This window comes from Pleurotus ostreatus (assembly GCF_014466165.1).
Source record: "Pleurotus ostreatus strain PC9 chromosome Unknown scaffold_1, whole genome shotgun sequence".
Classification (NCBI taxonomy): domain Eukaryota; kingdom Fungi; phylum Basidiomycota; class Agaricomycetes; order Agaricales; family Pleurotaceae; genus Pleurotus; species Pleurotus ostreatus.
Window position 1 is genome coordinate 3,970,066 of NW_023503156.1, and position 10,800 is coordinate 3,980,865.

Genomic DNA, 10,800 nt, shown 5'->3' on the forward strand with positions numbered 1-10,800 from the left:
GCTTCATCTTCGGCAACCTAGTCTACTGTATGCTAAGGTAAAAGGGGATGTAGAATTATGCATGGCAATCTTAGAATATATCATGGTCCTCCGGCCGGATTTTCTGCATCTTCTCCATGGACTCTCGAAGCTCCGTATCCGCAAAGATGGCCGCCTCCTCTGCAACCTTCAGTTTCTCTTGTAGTTCATCTGCGGTCATGGGCCTCGACGTTCCATTTTCGTGGACCAGACCGATGGAATCGAAACGTTTAAGGCTGTTCCCCGACCTGGGAAGAGCAGCATGACGGTCCCAACCGCTGTCGTTGAAAGATAGCACAGCGCGTACAGCGGCATTGTTGATGTCACGGTGCAACTCTTCGAGCTTGGAGAGCTGAACTTCCATCCATCGGGCGCGTCGTTCAAGTGCCAGAGTGAGGGCGGCCACTTCGTCGTCTTTCCCGGTCGTCCCGTCGTCGCCTCCTTCATCCAGGAAGTCATCACCCTTGAGCATGTCACGTAAGACGCCATCGAATGAAGAACTGTCATCCCAGGTCGTCCGTGGAAGAAGTCGAAGGAGGTCGGAAATTGTCTGAGTCAGGGTTTCCAGAAGTTGTTGGAAGGAAGATACAGCGTTGTCGATCGAACCAGAAGGCATGTTGTTGGTAAAGGAACTACCACCAACCGAGAGCGCCGACAATGCATGGACAAGAGGACCATATTCAAGAGGCATCTTGGCAGCGGGGTTAATTTTGGAAGTATCGAAGAATGGATGGTCCGGAAGATCCAGGTAAGGACTCATCACACAGATCTCTTCCAACAGTTCTTTAAGCGAGACTGGTTGTCGAGAATCACGATCCACAGATTGTGCCCTGGAATTCGAAGCACTCGTGTCAAGGAGGCCGCCTCTGTTGAGAGGTATATAGGTGGACTCCGATTGTACGATGGAAGAATGACTGGAGGCGACATCAGCAGCAGAATCCTCGTCCTTAGGAACCTTGATGACCGGCTTCGCTGCGGGTTTCGTTTTCTTTGGTTTCTTCGATAGGAGCGGGACCTGCGTGGGCTCGGCTGGAGATATTGCCTGCAGCTGCGTCTGACGAGGAAGCGAAGTTGTGGATACGTTGCTCGAGCGAGGCGCGACGGATGATCGCGCTTCAATTTGTTTCCCGGCCTTCTTCGATGCGCCCTTCGTGACGTCAATCGCCGCAGCGCTATCGACCTTGCTCTTCTCTGCCTTCAAAGCTTTGTCCATCTTCTCCTTCAACCGGGCTGCCTTCAACTTGTCCGCGAGATCCTTCTCCTTCTCTACCTTCTCCTTCTCTATCCTCTCTTTCTCTGCCTTCTCTTTCTCTGCCCGTTGCTTCTCTCGCTGTTCCTGCTCCCTGTCCGCATCATCCTTTTCTTGCTGGACCTTCAAAGCAGCGGCCTGTTCACGTTCGACGGCCTTTTGCCGAGCCTTCTCCGCCGCCTTGACAGCAGCCTTCTCTTCGGCCTGCTTCCGTCGCTCGGCCGCTTTTTCTGCGGCGGCAGCCTTCTTCGCAGCCTTCTTGTCAAGTTTAGCGGAGGGAACTACGGGTACGGGAGATATCTCATCGGGAACGGGCTTATTGTCGACGGGAGAAGACTCGATAGGGCTAGCGGTCAGAGCAGGAAAGTCGGAAGGGGATAGCACCGGGGATGTAGATGCAGGTGCTATGTCGCACAAGAAAGTGACAACAAGAGACAGGGACACCAGTCAGCGTTGTGAAAGCAATTACCATACCAAAGGAGAGAGAGATAGCAACAGATAAAGTCCTAGAAAGTGCTGATATAACGTTTGTGCACCGCCAGTCGGGGGGTTCATTCCTTCAAAGCCAAGTGAAAGGAGGGCGTGGTGCTCAAGGTCGATGATAGTATTTCCGCACTGAAAGTACGGCACTCGGTACGCTGACCTCCCTCCCCTTAGATAGGAATAATGGCAACTTACCATTGGCTTCCATCATATTCGAGACATTGTGGTTGGTAGGTTGAAGCATAGTCGAGACGAGGCCCGGAGGCGGGCCATATGAAAGTTGAGGCGGCAATGTGGATGGTGGAGGCGACTGCATATACCCATTGTCAGCCATGGGCGCCGAGAATTTGGCACTCATAATGGCAGGATCATGGAATTGTTGCTGGCGGCCTACTCATATCTATTGGTAAGTATCCACAGAAGAGACGGCACACAAACGCACCTAAACCATGTTGTTTCATGTCCGCCCGCTGCTGGCTTGATTGAACGAAATCTCGTAAGTGGTTTTCAATGGCGTTGTTGTCGAAGGGTTGGAAGCGACCGGATGGCTGGGGGACAGCAGCTTGAGCGTGCAACACATGTGGAGATGCAGACGACGAGCTTGGAAAGCCGTAAGATCCGGCTGGAGGCATCCAAAAATGTTTTGCTAGATCCTGTGGATGCGGCATGTCGTTGGAATTGAAGAATGAGTGTGTATCATTGCTATTAATGGGCGATGATGCGTGCAAAGGCGAGGAAGCAGCGGTGGAACCCTGCCGGCCACGAGCAAAGCCGAAGCGAGACACTTTACGGCCTTCATCGTCTGGCATAGACAGTTGCGGGCGGCGAGCAGACGATGAGAAACTGGGTATATCATCATTTGCATCCGCAAAAGGGTCGAACGAGCCGGTATAACTGGAACTAGTAGACGGAGGATCCCCGGATGGAGCGGGCGAAGCACTCATAGTAGACGCATCGAATATCGGACGCCCATAAGGCAAAGGCGGAGGGTTGATCGGTGGGAGGCCTGGTGGCCCTCTTAGAGCGGGGAAAGCATCCAAGTAGGTGCCCTGGAAGGGAAGGTTGACTACGGCTTCCATTTCTGGAAGGGGCTGGTTGTCTTCTGCATTCTTGGCCGCAAGGGAAGGATCAAGATTGAAGCTGAATCCACCTCCGTCATCAGCGCCGCTTAATGCTTGAAGGAGATGGTCAAGATCGGGGAAGACACTGGAGCTAACGGGAAGAGGTGCGGCCTCTCTCCTGGTCTGCATGTCGTCAAGCAAGGCGCGTGCGGCGTTCGACATCTGGTACGTTGTCTGAGCGGCAAGTATTGGAGTCTGTGACACAGGGCCATCACTTTTGGCGAGTCTATTTGGCGCGGGCAGGCCAGGAGGTACAGATAGGCCAGGAGGGACAATAGGAATGCCAGGAGGAACGGCGGGAGCTGAGGGGAGGGTAGGAGAAAGGGCGGCGGACAAAGGTATATCGGGCGATGCAAGAGGAATGTCAAGCGAGCCAACATCAGAGGCCGCGTTAGTAGAAGGTGCTGGTGATATTGACGGTTCTGGAGGGGTAGACTCCTTGCGTCGCAAAGCTTTGACTTCGGGCGGCGTTGCGGGACGAGCAGGAAGGCCCGATGGTGCTGGTGTACCGGGGCGGGAGGACGATGCCTGAGATGGTGTCTTTGTATTCGTCTTTGTACGTTCCGAGCGTGCGCCTGATGGTCGAGATTCGCCGCTGCTCGTACTTACATGTCCAGTGCGAGCTGGGCGCGGGTTGCCAGCAAGACGACGCGTTGACCGAGTGCTTGTCGAGGCACTGGAATTAGTCCCATGGCTAGATGATTGGCTCGGGCCTTTCTGAGTCCAACTTTGGGCCCAGGAAGCGGCCTTCGGAAGGCCTATAAAGAATCATAAGAAACCGAACGCCGGAGGAAGACGAAGCATTTACCTTCGCTACCTTTCTCACCAGGCCTGGATTTGCTTTCCGTGGCCTTCATTGTATGTTTTCTGGAAGTCATTTAGATAATAGCCAGTCAGCTGGAAGAGCAATGCATACAAGGTCGTCAGATCCTCTTTCGTAAAGCAATCCTTCTCATCACCCCACTCGTGGAGGTTCATACAGCTGTTGTCGCTGCAGGTGCCACCGCGCAAAAATGCCATGCAATATTTGGTTGTCCCATAGCTAGCTCTCATCACGTCGGATCTACTTGCGCTCCCAGGTGAAGGGCTGCCATCGACTGCAGCAATACAGCGAGCCGCGTCTTCACGTCGGTGATAAGTAATATACAGTCCGACCACGGGCGCTCCTCCCGATGGTGTCCGCTTTACAATGACGATCTTGGATATCTTCCCGTATTGTCCGAAATACTCATGCGAGCGTAATGTGGGGATGAGCTGCAACATCAGTCAATATCAGTAGATCAAGACAAAGAACATATGTCGTACTTCTTCTTTGGCGAACATTGGGCCGATGCCTACGACATAGACGACATTTCGCTGCACAACACGATAGTTGGCAAGGTGGCGTCGGCCCATGTTATCGAGTTCCTTGCGCTCTCTCTCCCGTTGCTTCTTCTGCTGAGTCAGACGCTTATGGCTGTTACGATAGATTAACAGCGGTAGAAAGTAAGAGATGAAGATAAACTCACTCTTCCTTTGGGATAGGCTTGAATTCCACAGCATCGTCTGTGTATTCTCGCCTGCAAGCAGGGCAACGACCGTTCAAGTTTTCCCTGATATGATGCCAACAGAACCGGCAAATCTAGCGCATATATTCAGCTCTAGTTCGACCAGAGCATGACAGCTAGGATTCTACCTGATAACCGCATACACACGGCTTGAAGTTGATATCGGAAATGTCCAATTCATCCATACAAAGCGGGCACTCTGGATCTTCCTGTTATCAAGGAAATGGAATGTTTTGAGTCAGATGGGCACATGCAGAAAGTTTCAGTAGCTCTTACCGCATCATCATCGCTCCAGTACGCGTCTTGAACGCCTGCTAATACGTGAGACTTGGATTGAGGAATCGAAAACCCGACATGCACGACCGGCGCTGGGAGAGGGTGCGTGAGTTGCAATCTGGGGGCAGTCATAGTGTTGGTTGTAGTGGTGTGGATGAGAGAGGCAACGCAGCGTCAGTTCAAGAGTTGTGGTAAGAATAAGGAAGAAAGGACTTGGAAACGCGACAACGAGGTGCGGGTACAGTGGGAAGCAAAGCCTACTTTGGCATTATTTTTCCTTGATGTTAGGTGCTTGTCATCAGGCGCCCAAATTAGGCGCCTCAAAGACAAAACTCCCTTTCACCCACTTTCACGTCAAAGCGGTTGTTTCACAAAACAATGGAGCAAAACTATAACGAAAATATAATAACAATATACACAAAAGATAGCGTAGCAGATATTTGGATTCCAAGGACTTAGGATATGCACTCAGAAGCACGCCTTCATTCCCTCATGATCGGCAAAGTACAGCCCAGTCGACAACGCCGTCTTCGCCGTACCTCTCGCTAAGCCATTTGTTGGCCTTCGCGAAATGACCGTTACCGAGGAACCCGCGATGCGCAGATAAAGGTGACGGATGCGCGGATCTAGGATATGGCAATAATCAGTCCATGCAGTACAGCAAAGGAAGCAAACGCACTTCAACACGAGATGCTTGACCTTCGACAGATCGATGGGAACGACGATGATAGTGTTAGGCATGAGGGATCCAGATTACGACACTCTTACCTTGTCAATTCCGATAGATTGGCAGGTCTTCTGCGCAGGTAGACCCCACGCCAGGAAGACAACACCCTGACACGATTTCCTAGATATAACGGCACGAATAACTTCAGCCGTAAAAGTGCTCCATCCCAGCTTAGAGTGAGAGCCAGCTGCATGCGCTCGCACTGTGAGACTTGTATTTAGCCATAGAACACCTTGTTTCGCTAGTGGCGACAAGTCCCTGACGGCAAGTAGTTCAGCGAGCGATGAGATACATGTCCTGATCGACGAATACACACCCAGAAGTTGGTGGCTTGAACCCAGGGATATCGTCAGCCATTTGTTTGTATATATTGCGCAACGACCCGGGCAAAGCCGTTGGAGGAAGTACCGAGAACGACAACCCTTCGGGAGATGCGACATCAGAATGGTAGGATTTATTCCGTAGTAATCAAGCATACCGTGCGCTTGGCCCACGTTATGGTAAGGATCCTGAGTATATCTTGCTCAGCTCAGAAATCGTGTGCGGAGACTATGCATACCTGGCCCAAGATTACAACTTTGACCGAGTCCAACGGAGTGAATCTCGACCAGGAATATATGTTGGGAACTGGATGCAGAATAATTAGCAGCTTATTTGAGAGGGTTCAGGGAATATATCCTCACGCGCCGGGTATATGGTATGGCTAGCTTGCTCAGCCGCTAAGTCCTTCTTAAGCTAGTGACCATCGCATGAGTGCGTTTTCAAGTCTAGGACAGCGGCTACATACTTTAACGAAGTAAGGCTTGGTGAACTCTTTCTTCAGGGCTTCGTACCAACTTCTTCCCATGGTAGCCTCTTCAAGAGTATCCATGGTGGCTTCTGCAAGAGCCGCTGCTGGAGGACATTCTGGTACGGGTGAGACATCCTCTTCAGCTTTACTACAGCAGAGAACGCGTCAGATATTATGATATAATGTAAAGCCACACTTTACCTCGAAGATGCGTCCGCCTCCTCCTTCACAGCAGATTTAACAGTTGTACTGACAGAACGCGCCCCTGGTTTCTTCGCGAAGTAGGCATCTATAGATGCTCGCTGCACTCTTTTTACCTGGGATATTGATGGTTCCTTTGGCATGTTTACAAGCTGGTAGAACGCGTATTGCCACTAGAAAGAGAGGAGTTCTGTGAGAGCGAATAACGCCCACGTGACCAGCTAACGGGCTCTTCGATTTGTGACCCTGACTCTCTTCGACGACGGTCACTTCGCTTCAAGACATACCTTCGAAGCGCTCTGGTGCATCAAGATTTATTGCACAAAGCTCTGCGAAGCCCCCGGTTATATTTGTCGTGACTCTTTGTAAACGTAACAGCAGTACGTTGCGAATCATGACCTGGTCGTCTTTTTTGACTCTTAACTCTTACTTAGGCACAAAATATATTGATGTAGTGGGCACCACATCTAGGCAAACTTTTGAACGTGTCAGGCGGTGAAGCTAATCGAAACCAGATGACGATAATGAATCAGTGAGGATCACATTTACCGCCAAAATTCCACCACGAGGCTAGTCGAGGGCGCCAGGTTCTTGCCTCAGCATTCCATTCGCCTGGCTTGATGCTTTATCTGCAATCTATCGTATGCAGAAGCACGAAGCATGCCAGGCTGGCACCGCCCTCCCAGTCGTGTGACTCTATCTGGCTCCTATACAAAGCAATTCCTGCTCCACGCTCTTTACTTCCCCCAACACGTTGAGCATGCACGTTCTTCTATCTGGCTTGCGATTGCAATCTTCAACCTGCTACCATGTACACGTTTCTTCCCCATTCACCAAACTTCGAACTCACCAAGGCACTAGCCATCACTTGGAATTGAACAATGGCTATCACCCCATCCTTTATGGACGGGACCCCGGAAGCTACAAAAAAGCAAGTATGATATCTCGATCCTACTTGATCAATCGATCGTTGGTCCGGGCCCCCTAATCGTCTTCCAACGTTTGACAATCGGGACGGGGTAGCGTACTGAGTGCATGCACCATTCGCTCGATGGCTTCGTCACAGTATTAATACCGACTCGGACTTGCAATGCGATCAGCGAAAAAGTTGGCCGACGTCGATGTGAACAATGGAAATCCCGCAGTCGTCGTTTTCGCCGCTCTCGTCCCGGCTATAGCTCCCATCGATTACCCCGTCATATCGCTCCCTATGGGAGCAGTAAGAAGCAAGTTTAACTGTTGAATCGGACCGGCAGTGAATCGAGGCATAGACCCCTCGAAGCTCGTAGCTTGACGCCGCTGTAAAGCACGGCCATCGTACATGCGTCCTGTAGTCATACAGACTACACCGGCCAACGGGATTCATATAGAAACGCACAATTGGCATGTCCACGTCACTTGGACTTACACCACGCACCTCATAACCTTTAGATTTCCTATAACAAGCTATTGCCGCTCAAGCCACCACCGTTTGCACTTACAAGCCCTTCTTCTCAGCTGTCTTCCAAGACGATCAGAACACCTCCATCGGCGAAATAATCTTCTATGAAGAATCCTTAGAACTATCAGCACGAAGCCCATCAAAGCTGCTTCGCCCCTTTCACACACAGCAAAGCAACACCCTTCCCGCCCCATTCTTCCAGATAAATCACAGGTACACGGGGGCCTCACAAGGTATCTATATGATGCATTAGTATCTGCCAGGTATATCGTGATTCGTGATCTGTCGACGATGAGTGGTCCGTCTGATGATATATTGCTGATGTTCGCTGCCACGGAAAACGGTACACACACATCAGCTTGGGAAATCCGATAATTCCCCACAACAGTTATGATCTATGTCAGCCTAAGTATATTTCAATCCGTGTTTAGTGGATCGGAAAAACCCATCAATGGAAAGCGCGGTGGTATGATTATTGATAGATTCGTGGACTTTCATAGCCGGAGAAAATGCACACGCAACGTACTGCATTCTCTGCAAGGCCCGGGAGGGTGATATCCCGGGCCTTGTGGTTCCATTCATGATTTGGTTACCCGAATTCTGTGAAAAGCAAGAATGAATTACGACCGTCGAAGGCTATAATTGGTTATTGTCCACTTGTACTGCTAAGTGAAAGTCGAGACTGCCGACAACATTTTCTTTTTCACATATTCAGGTTCATGTGCGTCTGATGTGTTGGGACACCCGCCAACGAGAACGAACTCGGGGTGTACGTGAATTGCACCCTATCGGCCCCCTTTCTGAACTTCCCAACTTCACCGAAAACTCACAGTTATTACCGACGCACACTCACAAGACCAAGCACTCAAGTACTCACGTATGGAGATGAGAAAGGTGCTGTATCCGGGGGTACGTGGAGCAAGCTTGTACCACTGAGCCGATTTTGTTCCCTAGCTTTATTAATGGCACCTGCGCAATACTTAGCAGCAGCGCAACGACGTTGCTCTCACCGAATAATAGCACGGTGCAAAAATAGCCGCTATACGGCTCTGCATATTGGAAGTAATAATAGAAATGCGGGGTAGGAATTTAAATATAGAACTCACCAAAATCATGAGCATGACATCCATCCGTCCGATAAGACGATCATTCATATTGTAAGCTTTATGTAAAAGCCACGATAAAAGAGCCCTCGAGCGCGTTGGTTATCGAGAGCTCCGGACCTTGATGGAGTTAGACCAAAATTACGGTAAACTATCCATGGATCTGTGGGTGGATACCGGCAAAGCATCGACTTCGACACGGAGGTAAATCACTATCAGGGTGCAAACGTTCAATATTCGGCACGAGGTTGCAGCCCCTAGAGTGGACTTAATCCAGGCCTGTTAGTAGTTCTACCGTTGAATTGTTGTGTGGAGCCGCAGGTAAGAAGAAGCCGCATACCTTGTGCAATGTACAACTTCTGCACGCGGCGGCGGCCTGTAAGCACGGGTGTTCTAGACAAGCCACGTTACGTTGGAAACAACGGGTTGCTGCTACATAGGATGGATGAGCGGTCATGCGAATTGGTTGGAGGGGAGGAAGTTGAAACCAAGCCATTAGTCTGCCGCACTCCACTACGGGCGCTGAAGCGAAGCACGACCGAGTAGAATCCAAAAGTTTCACCCGCTTCAAGGTTTCCTATCGTACCTCGGCAAGACTGTCACCGGCCACGGAATTAAAGGCAAGGCGAGGTATTGTTTCTGTACACCAATTGTCAGTACTCAAACGAGTGGTGCATGATGAAGAGGAAATCCTCACCACAAACACATTGTTCACAAAGCCATGCCCACACCTACCCATTTCTTCTTCCCCTTCCGAGTATCCGACGATTCCGAATCCCGGTACATAAAAGTAGTAAACACATCCCCCGCACACCGCGTCAGACGGTATATCCTCGATCAGTGATCACGATCTAACCACCTACTTTACGTTCCACGAGTTTCCAGCCTAACCCTAGCGGACGAAGTAGCATGCTTGCTCGGAGGGCTAATTATAAACGTAGCTAACTCAAGGACATCCCTGGATGGGGCACGCGATCAGTCGTTTGGGGACCGCGTTGCGAGGCCGGAGCGAGATTATTCCCAACGTATAGAGGTGGTGCTCAGTCGATAAAGCGATATCCTGCAGAAACAGATGCATGCTGCTGGTCAGTTTGGACTCGATGGCGTAATTTTTCATGTTATCCTACCATTGATTGCTCGTGGTGTTGCAACTTATGGGCCAGCATTCAAATGATCATCTAAATTGAATGGGGCTCGCACGATGTGAGTTGCCATCGATGTCGCAATAAGTCAAAGGAAGACCAGAACTCAGAAGTAAAGTCAGAAGCAAGAGTGAATTATTGCACGTGTCCGTCTCGGAGGATGCTAGCAAATAGACCATCACAGACCCTCTCTCCTCTCTTCGTCCCATTCAAACAGGCCATCATCCAGCCATCAGCCTGAATACAAAATGGTTCGAATTCTTGCCTCCAATCTGTGGTTCGACTTTCGAAATGATACAAAAATACCCCGAGAAGTTGACCCCGCGGACATCCTTGCTACTCGGATGTTCGCATAGCATGAATTCGAGTATCCCGCATGTCCAATAGATAATTTTACGTGCGGCCAGTGGGAGGGGTAATAACAAGCGAATAAATCAGTAAATACGTTTCTTCCTGCCCACTAACCGCACCCCAGTCACTCATAATATAGCCTAGAACACCTGGAACTGATGAACTGTGTGCAACGCACTCAAACTTTGCACTATCAAGCTTATGCGGGTAGATCAGCTGGCTGACAACTATGGATCGCATTTACACCGCCTTCAGGATGCCTTGGCCACTCTACAGCAGTGCGATCATCTCAGCACGGAGCATCTCCGAACCCTATAACCCCTCTCTCCCCTAGCGAATTCAGGAGCCAAC

At 50.4% G+C, this 10,800-nt stretch overlaps 2 protein-coding genes across 2 annotated transcripts; both read right to left on the bottom strand.

Moving 5' to 3' along the window:
• Positions 1 to 70: 70 nt before the first annotated feature.
• On the bottom strand, positions 71 to 4,826 carry NOT4 (transcriptional repressor general negative regulator of transcription subunit 4; the record flags this gene model as incomplete). Its single annotated transcript, XM_036771102.1, has 9 exons — positions 71 to 1,671; positions 1,946 to 2,140; positions 2,193 to 3,629; positions 3,680 to 3,738; positions 3,788 to 4,125; positions 4,177 to 4,327; positions 4,380 to 4,492; positions 4,547 to 4,627; positions 4,695 to 4,826. The coding sequence occupies 9 exons, from the start codon at positions 4,824 to 4,826 to the stop codon at positions 71 to 73; spliced, it is 4,107 nt and encodes a 1,368-aa protein (XP_036636947.1).
• A 358-nt stretch (positions 4,827 to 5,184) lies between these two features.
• UNG1 (uracil DNA glycosylase) lies at positions 5,185 to 6,555 on the bottom strand (the record flags this gene model as incomplete). Its single annotated transcript, XM_036771103.1, has 9 exons — positions 5,185 to 5,320; positions 5,374 to 5,393; positions 5,463 to 5,679; positions 5,738 to 5,843; positions 5,900 to 5,930; positions 5,981 to 6,048; positions 6,105 to 6,156; positions 6,209 to 6,359; positions 6,413 to 6,555. The coding sequence occupies 9 exons, from the start codon at positions 6,553 to 6,555 to the stop codon at positions 5,185 to 5,187; spliced, it is 924 nt and encodes a 307-aa protein (XP_036636948.1).
• Between the last annotated feature and the right edge of the window lie 4,245 nt (positions 6,556 to 10,800).